This window comes from Schistocerca serialis, chromosome 11, assembly GCF_023864345.2.
Source record: "Schistocerca serialis cubense isolate TAMUIC-IGC-003099 chromosome 11, iqSchSeri2.2, whole genome shotgun sequence".
Lineage (NCBI taxonomy): Eukaryota > Metazoa > Arthropoda > Insecta > Orthoptera > Acrididae > Schistocerca > Schistocerca serialis.
In genome coordinates this window covers 105,532,525-105,550,085 of record NC_064648.1, presented here as the reverse complement: position 1 = coordinate 105,550,085, position 17,561 = coordinate 105,532,525, and the positions used below count along the sequence as shown (strand labels likewise).

Genomic DNA, 17,561 nt, shown 5'->3' with positions numbered 1-17,561 from the left:
CCTTGCTATGGCAGAGACTGGCATGATAGTACGTCGATCACACATGTTAACCAGGCTTTTGTTTTCTCCGCACATTCCCCATCCACAAAATTAGTAGAAATTGGCCCTTAGCTCAGGTACTGGGTACGATCTTGGTAACAGCAGTTATAGCTGCATGGTATGCTACTTAGCGATTACGATAGATCGACCATTATCGGTAGAAGGCAAGGTAGGACTGAAAACTGTACCTCTGAATGTTGATAAACTGAGGAACGAATGCGGTAATATGCCCACATGAGTGTGTTGCACTATGTCCAGAAAATTCCTGATCACCCTGCCATGCACGTGTTGAACACGTATGTAAGATTACTAAGCATTTGTGTGTTGTTGTTGTTGTAATGACGTTAGTAGTAGTAGTAGTAGTAATAGTAATAGTCTTTAATAAGTAGATCACTTTTTACAAGCATACTGGACACGTCTTGATATTACAATTTAGGAACGATAAACTAATGTAAGTCATATACAGAGACATTTGCAGGCTTATAGGTCTAGAATGGCAAGAGTGCGACAAATAGTTAGCTGTGACCTTATAGTAGGAATTAACCTAGCATTTACCGGATATGATTTAGAGATACCACAAAAATCTAAATTAGATGAGTAGATGAAGAGTAGAGCATCCACCCTCCCGAATACAAGGCCAGTCGGTTTAAGACAGTGCTACCTCATTCGGTTTATCTCTTGCGTGCAATAGTTCAAGTGGCAGGGAGCTAGGATGGAGGGGTAAGGTGCTGCTGGTGCCCAAATTAAACAGTCTGTTATACAATACGAATTCATCAATCAAACTCGATAACTTGAAAAATTACAGAGATCCGTGATTAATGAATTTCGCATGTTATATGAGCCACAGCCTATGAAACGTTAACAAAATTTAACTGTATTTTTACTCTAAGGCCATCTAGCAACACTACTCACACTTCACAGATCAACAACAGCGGTTGCTTCGAACTTAACACCGAGTGACGCATTCAGTTAAATTCAAACAGAATGAAATAATAGGTCAAAAATGAAAGAATGAATAAGTGAAATTAAATGTATATCAGGCTTGTAGTCAAATAAATTCTTAGCACACCAACCAATGGCAAAAGGTTTACTAGTTACATAGACAACAAAACCAAAATATCTTCATGAACAATATGGAGACGCTCTATACAAGCAAAATCTGAAATAAGAGCTGCTTCTACTCATTAAGTTTTCCAACACAATTGTTCAAGAAATCTGACATGATTTAAAATTTACAGTCCTCGCTCCGAGAGACAGTTCGAAGTTACAAATCAGTACCGAAAATCATGATAAGCCACTCAGTTCAAACCGGCGACCTATTGGCTCAATCTATCATTTGACACATCAAACGGGCACGCTAAAAGGCGCCTAGTCTCTACAGAAATTAATCTTGCACCCAGAACACAAGTAAACAGTGTGCTAATGTAGAGATTAAGATAGTGGACCAACAATTATACCTGTTGTCACAAGCGCCAGCACTGTGTGGAACAAATTTTTACGCTCTCTCGGATTCAGGAACTTAGGTGACCAAACATCCGCCCCAAGGTAATGGTCTACCTTGGTCCTTTTAAAACAACTTCGTCGTAACTGAAACGTCTTGTTGTTGTTGTCATCAGTACTAAGATTGGTCTGTTGCTGCTCTCCGTGCTACTCTATCCCGTGCAAGGTTCTTCATCTCCAAGCATCTACTGCATCTAACATCCTCCGAATCTGCTTAGTGTATTCATCTCTTGGTCTCCCTCTACGATTTTTACCCTCCACGCTGCCCTCCAATACTAAATTGGTGATACCTTGATGCCTCAGAACATGTCCTACCAACCGATCCCGTCTTCTGGTCAAGTTGTGCCACAAACTTCTCTTCTCCCCAATTGTATTCAGTACTTCCTCATTAGTTACATGATGTACCCATCTAATCTTCAGCATTCTTCTGTAGGACCACATTTCGAAAGCTTCTATTCTCTGTTTGTGTAAACTATTTATCGTCCATGTTTCGCTTCCATACATGGCTACACTTCATACAAATACTTTCAGAACAGTCTTCCTGACCCTTAAATTTATACTTGATGTTAACAGATTTCTCTTCTTCACAAAGGCTTTCTTTGCCTTTGCCAGTCTACATTTTATATCCTCTCTACTTCGACCATCATCAGTTATTTTGCTCCCGAAATAGCAAAACTCCTTTACTACTTTAAGTGTCTCATTTCCTACTATAATTCCCTCAGCATCACGTCATTTAATTCAACTACATTCCATTATCCTCGTTTTGCTTTACTTGATGTTCATCCTATATCATCCTTTGTGGACACTGTCCATTCAGTCCAACTGCTCTTGCAGGTTCTCTGCTGACTCAGACAGAATTACAATGTTATCAGCAAACGTCAAAGTTTTTATATCTTGTCCATAGTTTTTAATTCCTACTCCAAATTTATCTTTTGTTTTCTTTACTGCTTGCTCAATGGAACATTTGGGATCGGCTACAACCCTGTCACTACTTTCCCAACCACTCCTTGCCTTTCATGCCCCTCAACTCTTATAACTGCTAACTGGTTTCTGCAAAAATTGTAAATAGCCTTTCGCTCCCAGTATTTGACAACTGCTACCATCAGAATATGAAAGAGACTTCCAGTCAACATTGTCAAAAGCTTTCTCTAAGTCTACAAATGCTAGGAACGTAGGTTTACCTTTCCCTAGTGTAAGATAAATCGTTGGGTCAGAATTGCCTCACGTGTTCCAACATTTCTACGGAATCCTAACTGATTTTCCCCGAGGTCGGCTTAACCAGTTTTTCTATTCGTCTGTAAAGAGTTCGTGTCAGTACTTTGCAGCCGTGAAATATTAAACTGATAGTTCCGCTATTTTGACACGTGTCAACACCTGCTTTCTTTGGGATTGGAATGGAATTATTACATTCCTTTTGAAGTCTGAGGGTTCTTCACGTGTCTCATACATCTTGCTCACCAGATGGTAGAGTCTTGTCAGGGCTGGCTCACCCAAGGCTGTCAGTAGTTCTAATGGCATGATGTCTACTCCAGGGGCCTTGATTCGAAGTAGGTTTTTCAGTGCTCTGTCAAGTTCTTCATGCAGTATCATATCTCCCATTTGATATTCACTTACGTCCTCTTCCATTTCCGTAATAATGCCCTCAAGTACATCGCCCTTGTGGAGACCCTCTACATAGTCTCGCCACCTCTCGACCTTGCCTTCTTTGCTTAGAATAGATTTCGATTTGAGCTTTTGATATCCATTTAGATTCACCTTTTCTCCAAAGGTCTCTTTAATTTTCCTGTAGGCGGTATCTATCTTACCCCTAGTAATGTATACCTCTAAATCCTCTCATTTGTCCTGTAGCCATCACTGCTTAGCCATTTTTCACTTCCTGTTCTGGCGTTGGGAACTTGCTTATTCTGTATAAGAAATAGTAGTATATAATAATAATGATGCTGTCACTATTAATTGGTAATATTTACTGGCAAAATAAAACCTAACACTAGATTGCGTACTTACAGCTATCCTGTGTGGCCGTTTTTCAGTACGACTTAAAAAGAGAGAAGGATTATTAATTGATCAATTGATCACCGATGCGTCGGTTCTCGATTGTGTTCAGGAGACGTACTGATTGATTCCTCCAAGGGGTTTTGTTAATTGACCTTTTGACCTGGATTGCCTTCACGCTATCAGAATCTTCGATGAAAATACCTAAGGGACCTATGTGAATATAAAAATAGAAATGAAAGCAAATTAGTCGAATTTCGTAAGAGAAAGATTAACAGATCGGAAGTTGAACACATTAGTGGTCTCCCAAATACAATCGAGACACTGCGATAAAGAGCGAACCTGTACAAAGCAAATATATAATTTGAACATCATTTTTGGTTAGTGAAAGAAAAAGATAAGAAGAAAATTACTCCATCGTAAAATATTAATATATCTTGAACAAATTGGCTTTAAACTTCTAGACACTGACAAGTACAGAATAAGTACATCGGTTACAGCTGATATTTATTTTGTACATGGCGCAGTCCAATAATTGCTGCTTTGTCAGTCCGTTCCTTCTTCACCCGAGCAACCGAGACGTTTCTTCGTTGTTTCACATAATTTTTACATAAGATAAAAATACAACTGGTAGCAATGCTATGTAGTACGTCTTAACATGTCAGCGACCAAAGTACCAGAGTAATGAAGTCTCTGGAATACTTCTTAACAAAAGATAGATTGTTCTTTCTTCTGTTTCGCTGATTCTTGTATCAAGCGCTGCGGCAATAATTTTAAATATCTGCGCCCAGCGGGTCATAGTGTTTATTTAGAGTATTTAAACGCTGGACGCGCGTCTTGGTATAGGCGCACGTTACAAAAATATTTCGTCTCTTTACTCTCGCGCTGTGATGCTCAGCATCTTTATGACAAATACATCATTTGCAAAGTATCTGAAATCCATTAATATTACATTGCTTTCCGAGTGAGGAGCGATGACTCCAAAAAAACAAAACAAAAAAAAAAGTGTCTCAAATGGCTCTGAGCACTATGGGACTTAACTTCTGAGGTCACCAGTCCCCTAGAACTCAGAACTACTTAAACCTAACTAACCTAAGGACATCACACACATCCATGCACGAGGCAGGATTCGAACCTGCGACCGTAGCGGTCGCGCGGTTCCACACTGTAGCGCCTAGAACCGCTCGGCCACCCTGGGCCGGCGCGATCACTCCGTCAGGATCATCGCGACTCACGCGTAGTTGTAATATTATTGCTTTCATCAATCAAATTAGTATTACTTGCTAGAATTCTTTACAATAGATTTCATATATGACATTAGGCAAAGTGGTTGACATAAAGAATAACAGGTAAATATATTCGTACGACTGAAATTGATGGTAAATTGTTCATGGAGTAATTACATGACTATTGAACCGGACTGGTTCTAATGTATTATACAAGGATAACAGATGTTCATTTCTCGGTAAGAGACAATGAAATTAGGCTAAAGATACATATACATAGATACATTATACATGGCATAATAAATATTAAAAAATAACAAAGAAATAAATAATTTGACTTCGCAGGAAGTCTGGGAGCAGTGTGCACTCTTGGAAAAATATATTACAAAGAACTGACATTCTTGTTATACAGTGACATTTACAGGGCCAGCCGGGGTGGTGGAGCGGTTCTAGGCGCTACAGTCTGGAACCGCGCGACCGCTACAGTCGCAGGTTCGAATCCTGCCTCGGACATGGATGTGTGTGATGTCTTTAGGTTAGTTAGGTTTAAGTAATTCTCAGTTCTAGGGGACTGATGACCTCAGAAGTTAAGTCCCATAGTGCTCAGAGCCATTTGAACCATTTATAGGAATATTTTTGTCGTGGTCTGGACGTAGATTTCTTGCGCTAAACTCCTAGCACTTTACTGATTTATGGCTTTCATGACATGCAAAAAAAAAAAAAAAAAAAAAAAAAAAAATGTTTCACTGCGCTTTGGGTGGGTATGACTTGCACTGGGAGTGGTAGAACTTCAGGTATAAATGGCAGCACTACACTTTAGTGAGGGAAATTGATTGCACTTTCACAGTGGAGGAAACGTAGGGCATCAGTTTCACTGTGGAGGTTGAAGTGTTTGTCTGGATATGATGGTGCGTTGGAAATTTGTCGTGGATCAGGAACTGGAAGACTGGTTCTGCAACGTGTTGAGCCGTTTGGTGGCGGTCTCTGTTTCACTTGATGCATGTTCGAGTTTCCAATCATGTTCTCGTACATGAAAACTACAGAGATAATCTGTATTAGAATGTCCTTATTTACTAATAACTTAGTCTAAAAGAAAAGTGGATTAGGTAAGGATAACAATAATGTTTATGTACGTAAGGTCTCATTCTGTTATCGTATTTATTTATTTTTCTGGTTTTATTTGGGTCGACAAGTTTTCGTCATTACTTGGCCTGATCTACAAGTCCGGTAGCAATTGTCAAAGTCGAGTTTGAGACATTTCAGATTAGTGTCTTGGTGATTTTATAAGGTATATAAGTGCTTAACTCATGGTTTTATCAGATTTTATATTGTAAGTATTTCAGACACATTTGGAGTCCGCGATCGTTGTGCAAAGGAAACTGGATTGTTGAGCGCAGCGTACTCTCTGTTACGTCCGTTTGTCATAGTCACGTGACAGTAACTTGACGGCTTCACAACGCTAGCAGCAGTGTTTTTACGGATTCCAAACTGATCTTCCCCGAGGTCGGCTTCTACTAGTTTTTCCATTCGTCTGTAAAGAACTCGCGTTAGTATTTTGCAGCAGTGACTTATTAATCTGATAAATCTGATAGTTCGGTAATTTTCACATCTGTCAACACCTGCTTTCTCGGGGATTGGAATTATTACATTCTTCTTGAAGTCTGAGGGTGTTTCATGTCTCATATATCTTGCTCACCAGATGGTAGAGTTTTGACAAGACTGGCTCTCCCAAGGCTGTCAGTAGTTCTAAGGGAATGTTGTCTACTCCCGGGGACTTGTTTCGACTCTGGTCTTTCAGTGCTCTGGCAAACTCTTCACGCAGTATCTTATCTCCCATTTCATCTTCATCTACATCCTGTTCCAGTTCCATAATATTGCCCTCAATTACATTGCCCTTGTATAGACCCTCTATATTCTCCTTCCACCTTTCTGCTTTCCCTTCTATCCTTAGAACTGGGTTTCCATCTGAGCTCTTGATATTCATACAAGTGGTTCTGTTTCCTCCAAAGGTCTCTTTAATTTTCCTGTAGGCAGTATCTATCTTACCCCCCCCCCCCCCCCCCCGAGAGATCAGCCTCTACATCCTTACATTTGTCCTGCAGCCATGTCTGCTTAGCCATTTTGCACTTCGTGTCAATCTCATTTTTGAGACGTTTGTATTCCTTTTTGCCTGCTTCATTTATTGCATTTTTTTATTTCCTCCTTTCATCAGTTAAATTCAATATTTCTTCTGTTAGCCAAGGATTTTTACTAGCCCTCGTCTTTTTACCTACTTGATCCTCTGCTACCTTCACTACTTCGTCCCTCAAAGCTACCCATTCTTCTTCTGCTGTATTTCTTTCCCCCATTCCTGTCAATTGTTCCCTTATGCTCTCTCTGAAACTCTGTACAACCTCTGGTTCTTTCATTCTATCCAGGTCCCATCTCCTTAAAGTCCCACCTTTTTGCAGTTTCTTCAGTTTTAATCTACAGTTCATGACTAATAGATTGTGGTCAGGGTCCACATCTACCCCTGGAAACGTCTTACAACTTAAAACCTGGTTCCTAAATCTCTGTCTGCCCATTATATAATCTATCTGAAACCGATCAGTATATCCAGGCTTGTTCCATGTATACAACCTTCTTTTATGATTCTTGAACCAAGTGTTAGCTATGATTAAGTTGTGCTCTGTGCAAAATTCTACCAGGCGGCTAACTCTTTCATTTCTTACCCCCAATCCATAGTCACCTACTACCGAATTAACATTCGGTATACACATTATGTCTAAATATTATTTACAAAGGAAAAATAATCTCTATGACTACAAGGCCTGACGAAAAAAAGTGTCTCTTATTCATAGTTCGTGCTTCCAAAGTACTTTAGGTTTAGGGCATACACCTTGTTCGAAAACTTGTTACTCTTCTCTTTTTACAATAATTACTCTTTTCTCAAGTTCAGCTCATATTTTTTCTCTGTTAATTACGTAGTTTGTTTGAAGACATAGTCATTATGGCTTCGCTCATGGGATGAACAGTTCATGTTCAAGTTTCCATTAGGGAAATTGGGAAGCTTAGTGTTCTCGGTCGTGCAGTTGCACATAACAAACCTTAATTGAATTCGCGGTTCGCGGAGAATATGCATATTCTGTCAACGACCATCCATACGTACAGTCTGTACGAATCAAGCTTGCTGTCAGTCCGTAAAATTTACTTCTCTACTAGATAAAGTAGGAAGATAAGGATACTGATTAGAGGAAAACACAATAGACTTTAATGACGTATGAAATGATGAGCGTAACATAAATTGTGCCTTATCACGCTAGTTTTCCATGATAAGTAGTTAGCGCAATTAAATCGATGCAGTAGTTTCAGTATCGTCCGATCCAGCTCTCCAAGCATTTCTCTATACATATCTAAAATTACTTATACCATGCATTAGCGGTGAACAGTGTCTGTTAGCTATCTTCTGTTCTGGGTATCGTAAAATTGGGTTCCCAAAAAAAATTTTTTTTAATATATAAAATACTTCTGGTACTAAATTATTTTACTTATAATTGATTTTTGTAAGTACTTCAGCTGCACTCTGCCATAAAATTCCTATGAGCACATACGGTTTTCTCGGTATTGTAACAAGAGTAATTGAGTTGCACACTTCTTTCCTGCTACCTGGATCATTATTGATTTATTTGACACATATATGCTAAGCTGCGGTCTGTATCAACTGCTTTTCACAGGTGGTCTCATAAAAATTGTTATCAAACACTCCTTATACATAACAAAACATTTCCCTCCTAAGAGTATGCGACCTTAATCAACTTTTATTTACGAGATATCATTCTGGTCCGAATGATCATTTTAATTTATTTCACTCAAGAGGAGAGAGCTTTGTTATACTTAAAACTAGTGGTATCAGGTGGCACTTAGCACGTCCCTCCTATATTATTTGTTTTTCAGCTCTTTGGCTGTGGCTGCTCATGGCTCAATTAACTTAAAACTTACATCTAAGGCAAATCTTGCTCTCCTACAATAAATCTATTTCATTTCAGGCACACACATAAATAACTTCTCTTGTGGAGGCAGGTGGACAGGGTGTTAGTCCTGTGCAATATTCTTATGTACACTTATATATATATATATATATATATATATATATATATATATATATATATATATATATATATATATATATATATATATATTAAGTCTGCATAATCAAACAATCCTTTTATGCATCCAGACACAGGGTCAGCTAATAGATAGCAACAAATGTGCGGCTTTCTTAGTATAATAAATGGTCCTTCATACAAGTACTGCCACTTGCAATTCTTATGATAAGTCAAAAAATGGTTTGAAGTCGGTCTTTAAAAGCACTCGTTCATTTACATGATACGATAAGACTTTGGTAATGTGTTTGTCATGCGCCTTTTTTCTTAGGTTGGCATGAGTGATTAAAGATATGAGAGCTTGTCTTAACTTGTCGTCTAATTTTACTTCAGGGTGTTGTAATTTTGTTCCGCAGCTTCCCTGTGGAGGCATAAAGAAGCTGCTACTAGTTTTCCGACATAGGTGGAGTTGAAATGACAGTTAATTTTTTTGAGTAGTAGGCTCAAAACTGGCGTTCGTATACCATACGAAATGTGCATCACTTAATTGCGTGTCATATGACATTGCGTTTGATGCTTGGTTCGCCTCCATGTAAAAAAATTGTCGGGTTTCCTTGGCTATTGTGACTGGCGGTGTTAAGAAAAGCATGCGACGGATTGTCCTGATTATTGTTCCTGAACTGTCGGTTGAGTTGGCGAGGAAGTGTCGCGTTTTGAGGCTGCAAAGAATTCTTTTGATGTGAGAGAGTGAAGTGACTTGGCTGACTATACTGTTGTGGCCCGATATTATTGTTCCATTTCTTTCCCTTGTGACGCTTTCCATTACATTTCCAGTAGTTCGGATGCTTGTAATTACAGTTGTGATTTTTTGGTGAGTTACCGTATTGTCGCTGTGTGTTTTGATAAATCAGGTTGTATCTATTCTGGTTTGGATATTTGCTATGTAGTTTTCCATTGCGGCGGTTGAAATTATGATGACTGCTGTAACGCTGAGCGTTTGGTTGTCCGCTGTTATGCTGGTACGACATTCCGTTGACACAGTTTGCTACGTGCTGTTGCGAAGCGTGTGGGCCATTATTGTAATTATTCCGCGCACTCGCACGCACGTCCTCATAGATCATATCCAAATTGTCAATTTAAATGGAATTTTGCCTCGTCACTAAGCTCTAAGTGTGGAAGAGAACTGTCACCCTCCGTCTTTCCGGGAACGAAATTACAGAACTCCACACGTTGTCGTTTGTTACCTTCACGAAAAGCTTGCCGTAGCAGAATTTTGTACGGTTTCGTGTGTAAACGTCTACGCAACAAACGCCAGGACGGACATCGGGGACATGTTGAGGTGTCGTGCTGTGCGGCCAACGGATTGCTGCGGACTCCTTGTTAAACTATGGCGGATGCGCTCGACATCTTCGTCAGACACTCGGAGACGGCCCGGCGATTTGCCTTTACGCACACAACCTGTTTCTTGGAATTGTTCATCCCATTGTCTAACGATCTGTGCTATAGGATGTTCCACACGAATATCGCGCTGAACGGTTATTATTGACCCGCAGTGCGCAAAACTTTGAACACAAAGCGCTTTCAGTTGTCCCGACACCATTTTTACTGGAACTGAAACGGGCGCACACTGCTGCTGACTGGCTGAAATGGTGTAAAACTCGGGCCTGCTCTTTCCACAAGTAAGTTGTTCATACACATACGTCAAATAACGTAACAGTCACGATAGTTTTGAAATCGGATGACGCATTTTTATTCACCCTATGTTTCTTGGAGCACAGTTCCCGCCAGCACCACACTTGGTAGCACACGCTGGCGTGTCTCTAGCCGCCTGAGGTTCGTCTAGCTGGCTAACGCCACTGCTGTAGGCGAGACACAGCCCCGTCCTTCTCTCCCTCTGCGTACCAGATCACCACGTATAGACATACACTATGGTTTCACTTGAAAAAGCCAAGTTGATCCCTGTCTCCTGTAATTAATATGAGTATCACAACGGACTATACGTCGCTCATACAGCAGTTTCTCGCAATTAATAGGGTCCAAACATTATAACGATCTCTTAAATTGAAACATCTCTTAAATTGTTTCGACAGTATTTGTCTTAAACAGTGGAGCTGATCAGCCAGTATACATGGTGGTTCCTGAACATACTCAAATATTTTAGTATGTTATCCTACAAGTAAAACTAAAGAAAAAGTTCATATAAACATCGGTCCGCAAATGTTTAGTTACGAAGTTCTGGCTAATAAAGGATTTTGCCTGAAATTTAGCAACTTCACTAATACGAAGCCATCGCAAAACTGTACGAGGTTAAAGTAAAGCATGTTTTCCATTTACTTCGTCGTCATTGATATGATGAAGCTAATAAAATATTTTCCCAGCACGTCTAACTGACGAGACGTACTTACTATTCCTTCAAGAAGAAAACCCCGCTTGCTCGAAGATGTTCCACTTGCTACGCGATTTCAAATGTGTTTCCAACGTGACGGCGCGCCTCCACATTTCGCCAACCCATCACTACACATTTAAATGAACATTTTCGTCATAAATGGATTGGTCGAGGTGCTACACGTCTGTCGCCACTCAGATCGCCCGATTTAACACCAATGCATTTTTTTGTATGCAGATGGGTGAAAGACATAGTTTATGAGGACAAAGTCAATACGCGTGAGGCATTACTTGCTAGCGTTGTGAATGCAATAGGCAAAATTAAGAACAACTCTGTGGAACTGAAACGAGCAACAAAATCAGTTCATACATGTGTAGCTAAATTCATTGAAGTCAGTGGACACGTTTTTGAACATTTATTGTGAATGTATTGTGAAACTGTATGCCCACTGTACAACTTCCTTAACACTGAGCTTTGTTTTATCCGCTGTAACATGAATTCACGTGTAATATGGTATTAATAAAAGCAGATTATCTGACAAATTCATACAGTTTCAGTTAAAGTTATTAGCATCATTATTTCAAAATTAAATTCTCTACAACTTCTGCTGAAATCTTTGTGCAGTCGCCTCGAATTTAAAAAACAAATTGGGCCAAGTAATAAATTAAAAATTTTACGAAGTTACTTCTTTGCTTCACTGGATGTTCTGAAAAACTACTGCAGATACACGCCTGGAGCAACTCTTATTAGTTTCACCAGATGAATAACAACAGATTAAATGGAAATCGTGCTTTACTGTAACCTCGTACAGTTTTGCGATGGCTACATATTACCGAAGTTGGATCATTTCAGGCAAAATATTTTATTAGCCGTAACTCCGTAGTTGAACATTTGCGGACCTGTCTTTACACGAACTTTTTTCTTTAGTTTTACTTGTAGAATAACATATTGAAATATTTGCATACCTTCGTGAATCACACTGTATATTCGGGTCAACGGAATGATATTCATCTTGTAAAATGGTGTAATTCATATTAATTTACGCTTCTTTATTTACTATACAGGTAGTTGCAAAGAATTGCGTTTTGTGATTCCACTTGTTTGTAAAATTTCAGGTTCTTCATCAGACGGCAAGTTCGGTAAAGTTACTTTGAGGGAAAAGATTTTTACTTGGCTCGACACCTGCGACCTTCCATGATGTTCCGCAGAAACGCTAGTTGCTTCATCCGCATTTTTGTGGCGGTGGTCATGTGTAGTGGCTACACTCGCCCAGTTTCCGTTACAGGTAAAAATTATTTTTTTTCGATTCCTATGAGGCTGGGTATGATAATGTACAGCAATTTTTTGTGAAGTAATGAAGTAAATGTTTAAGTTTTGCACTGAGATTTTTACGAATTTATTTTCCGGAATCGTATACAGAAGTCACCGTACATAGATTAACAGCCGACAACTCACGTAAGTGTTTCATCCATTACTACTAAAAACACCTCATGGTCCAAGTGGTTCTTTTGGTACTAGCGAAAGGTCTCTGCTGGATTCCTTTCATGTTAATTTCTTAAATCTGTTGTCATTTACGGCATAAATTCCTCTTCTAAATTTACTGTGGCGTTTCTGACTACCTGGGAGGAGACTGAGTAGTGGAACGTGTTACTTTTACACATAAACAAGAACGATCTGTCACACTAGTACACTTTAAAACACAGTTTATATGTAATTCATGTCACACAGTTTCATACAGAACCTACATCCGCTTTCTTTTATATACTGTATATGATAAGATACTGTCATCCCCCTTCCCTTCTGTGTGAGAGGATGAATGAGCAAATGTATTTCTAGTTGCATGCTTGAGGGTAGCAGACAAGCCTGTCTGCTACAGAACAGTAGGACCAACGTCGCAACAGGTAGCTACGCTTTCTAAAAGCAAAGACGTTTCTATCCTTAGTATGGTTCTGTCCGTCCCTTGTCATGTTGGTATAAGAAGCTGCCCCTCTGGCCACTTCCGTTTGTATTTGTGAGCCACCCTCAGAAAGGGACCAGGTCAGTCTGTCCATGGCGAACGTCTGAAGTGGTAAGATCTCCGGCTAATCACGTGTCTGCTAAGTCCGTAGGACAATGGATTTCTTAAGTTCAGCCTAACTGAAAATTTAATCACCTTTATTTCAGGTTTAGCTCTAAAATATCTAATGTTATCTTAAATTGCAGCGCAGTGTAATTCGAGTGTGAAGTTCAGAATATGTTCTGGTAGTTGCTTTGTCACTACTTTGTGATCAGTAACTCTAACTAGCATCATCAATCTTCAATGCGAATGTGCGTGAGATTATAACATCTCGTCTTGACAATATTTTTCAATATAGCAACTTTTCTTTATGTTCAACCCACGTGGGGTGTACTTTGTGAGACCAGTAACACGTGCTTATACAATTGTTTGACCCATCAGGTTATTAGTAAGACGATAGTAACCACTTCGAGGTTTTTCTTTTATAAATTGTGTTTCGATGTAATTTATTTTAATTATCAAAATTATTGTGGAGTTACACTCTTTGTGTAAACCAAGTTGACCACGTGAAGCATGTGGTGTAATCATCAAAGTAGCCCTCAGCTATTCTTTTCGGGAAGATTTCACAGAGAGTTAGTATGAATTTAGTATACCAGTGTGTGGTAATTACATGACAGACAGGATTGTGCTACGAATGTAACTTCTTTGGGCGAAAATTGAATCAGTTGGTTGTGGTTAATTTCCTCTTGCATATGTTTCAACGTTCTTCGTGTGTTTTTTATGAATGCAGTGTTGTATGCAGTCTCCCAATCTTGGCTCCATATTTGATGTGTTCCATAAGATTACAATCTCACATTTTCACAATCCTAAATAAGGCACCTGCTTAGTTATGAATCGAGTTTAATATGCTGAAATTTCAATGATCAATGTTAAAATAAATTTCCAAATATAAACTGATTTATTTCTTTTTATTTAAATTCTCTTTTTTACATACATATCACCGGTTGTCGTATGACTATTAAAAGATTGTAATTAATGTTAGTCTGGTTGGGAATTTGGTAAGCTGGACTGGTTACCTTGTGAAACAGTTGCTCAGTAATGAAAGGCTAACTTCCCCAAACAGTTCACAGCTTTTAACCCGTATTTATTGGATATCAGTTCCGCTTACACCACAAAATAAAGCAACAACATTAGACATGTTTTTTTTTTCTACTTTTTTTTTAAATATCAAACTTCTTTACTAAGTCCGATAATACAGTATGATGAAAAAATAAACACAGATGGTTCAAGCTTTTCCATAAAATGATTAGTGTTAGAGTGATCATTGCAATAAATCCCAGATGGCGTCAGTTACCTTGCCTATGCTCTGTCTCAGCATTCAGTTATTAGAAGGTGGAAATTTGAAGAAATGCCTGTAATTTACGTAGTAAACTTATGAGAGGGTACAAGCCAAATTTCAAATGAGACTTAATATATAAGTGCCCAGTTACCGGACTGATTGTATGCCAGCAGAATAGGGCAATGTAGCAAAAGTGACAAACTGTTTTCATCCATGTGCTTTGAGACTACAATCCAGTTATTTATCCATTCTATCAGATCTTCTTCTTTCACATTAACAGGATTTAATCCACGGAGGAAACAAGCCCATCTCAGCTGGTCATCTGTAATGTTGTTGCTTTATTTTGTGGGTTGAACATAAAGAAAAGTTGCTATATTGAAAAATATTGTCAAGACGAGATGTTATAATCTCACGCACATTCGCATTGAAGATTGATGATGCTAGTTAGAGTTACTGATCAACACGTGGTTCCACTTTGCTCACAAAGTAGTGACAAAGCAACTACCGGAATATATTCTGAACTCCACACTCGAATTACACTGCGCTGCAATTTAAGATAACATTAGATATTTTAGAGCTAAACCTGAAATAAAGGTGATTAAATTTTCAGTTAGGCTGAACTTAAGAAATCCATTGTCCTACGGACTTAGCAGACACGTGCTTAGCCGGAGATCTTACCACTTCAGACGTTCGCCACGGACAGACTGACCTGGTCCCTTTCTGAGGGTGGCTCACAAATACGAACGGAAGTGGCCAGAGGGGCAGCTTCCTATACCAACATGACAAGGGACAGACAGAACCATACTAAGGATAGAAACCTCTTTGCTTTTAGAAAGCGTAGCTACCTGTTGCGACGTTGGTCCTACTGTTCTGTAGCAGACAGGCTTGTCTGCTACCCTCAAGCATGCAACTAGACATACATTTGCTTATTCATCCTCTCACACAGAAGGGAAGGGTTACGACAGTATCTTATCATATACAGTATATAAAAGAAAGCGGATGTAGGTTCTGTATGAAACTGTGTGACATGAATTACATATAAACTATGTTTTAAAGTGTAGTTGTGTGACAGATCGTTCTTGTTTATGTGTAAAAGTAACACGTTCCACTACTCAGTCTCCTCCCAGATAGTCAGAAACGCCACAGTAAATTTAGAAGAGGAATTTATGCCGTAAATGACAACAGATTTAAGAAATTAACATAAAAGGAATCCAGCAGAGACCTTTCACTAGTTTATTTAATCACGGTAGTCTTATTTCTGGTTTGAGACGTCCCCGCCAGCGCCGTGTGAATGCGAGCGTGTGAAAGCTTCCCTTCAGCTGCCTGAGCCACCTGTTGCCTGCTTTTCTTATTCAAACACACTAGACCAGTAGCCTACTTGAATATATCGAGGTTCTATTTTTAGAACAGCGAGAGATGATATAAAATAATTATACCTCATTTGTTCAGAAATCTCTCTCGTCCAAGGGTCACACAAACTTGTATTCAGTACTGTTCGTTGCTCCTGCATGATAGGCTATACGTACGTCAGACGTTATTGTTATGCATGTAGCATAACTGGCAGAGTCGGGCGAGACGCACCCGTGGTACACACAGGCGTGAACTTGTTGGGGTAACTGCTTTGGCCCACAGGGCAGTCATAAGAATACTGCGAGGGAACTACGTAACATCGTTGGGTATCAGTGTATCACTGCTTTGGTATTGTAGAAAGCTCCAGTTGGAATGCCATTTGGTCATCATGTTGCGTATACAGGGTGTTTTTCAAATGGTTCAAATGGCTCTGAGCACTATGCGACTTAACTTCTGAGGTTATCAGTCACCTAGAACTTAGAACTAATTAAACCTAACTAACCTAAGGACATCACGCACATCCATGCCCGACGCAGGATTCGAACCTGCGACCGTAGCGGTCGCTCGGTTCCATACTGTAGCGCCTAGAACCGCACGGCCACTCCGGCCGGCAGGGTGTTTTTACCACTGTGTACAAACTCTAGGGATTGATCGATGACAGCATGCGGAACAACAAAGGTCTAACGAACTTACGTCCATAAATGAATGATTTCCACGCTAGAGACCACTTATTCAATCATACACTGTTACGAAGACTGCAGTCTAATAGTCGCTGTACCACGCAGCTACAGTTACGGTATGTACTGAAAATGCTTTCCATGTGCGTCAATACATGCGTGTATACGCGCCGTAGCGTGCTCTGTGTCACACGCTCGCACCGGCCAGGCTGCATACAAACAGCGTCATAGGCAGGATGAATACGCTGCTCCAGTGTCTCCTCATCTGGAATGCGCTCTGCTCACACGATACTTCTGAGGTGGCCTCATAACCAGAAACCGCACCAGTTGAGATGCTGTGAACAAACAGGCCATGCAAATGGACAACCTTCTCCAATCCATCAACCAGGGAAGACACGATTGAGATGCGTCCGAACGTTATCGGCAAAGTGGGCTGGAGCCCCATCATGTAGCAGCCACATAACCATTAGAATCATGAGTAGCACTTCTTCCAGCAAGACGCCCGCAAGAAATGCCGATAGTTCCGGCCTATTAGGCGACGTGGAAGGAAGACTGGTCCCAAAATATGGCCGCCAGTTATCCCGACCCACACATTCCGGCTGCACCGATGCAGATGATTCGCTGTTATGGCCGTTCTGCATACCATCCCACAGATGGCTGTTATGAGAGTTGAAGACACCATTCCACGTAAATGTTGCGCCATCTGTGAATAGGATGAATGACACAGATCCCGGAATCGTGGTTACCTGGTGAAGAAACCATTGACAAAACTTGTCCCAGTGTGGAAAGTCTGTCGTCAGTAAGTCCTGCACGCACTGTAACTGATAAGGGTAGTACCAGTTGTCATGGAGAACGTTTCACACGGTCGTCTGGCTTACCCTGTAGTGGTGGGTCAACAGCCTGGTACTGAGATGGCGGCCGCCTTCCACAGTGCTGATTACATTTTCTTCCAACTCTAGTGTCTGATCATTTCG

At 40.0% G+C, this 17,561-nt stretch overlaps 1 protein-coding gene across 3 annotated transcripts in view; it reads left to right on the top strand.

Annotated features, from left to right (window-relative positions):
* LOC126427322 (ankyrin-3-like) overlaps positions 1-17,561 on the top strand; it is a 56,924-nt gene that overhangs the window by 755 nt on the left and 38,608 nt on the right. For all 3 annotated transcript variants that reach the window (XM_050089632.1, XM_050089630.1, XM_050089631.1), the window contains exon 2: positions 12,341-12,510. In XM_050089632.1, the coding sequence (XP_049945589.1) occupies positions 12,420-12,510 (91 nt within the window). In that variant the 5' untranslated portion in view covers positions 12,341-12,419. The remainder of the gene's footprint in view (positions 1-12,340; positions 12,511-17,561) is intronic.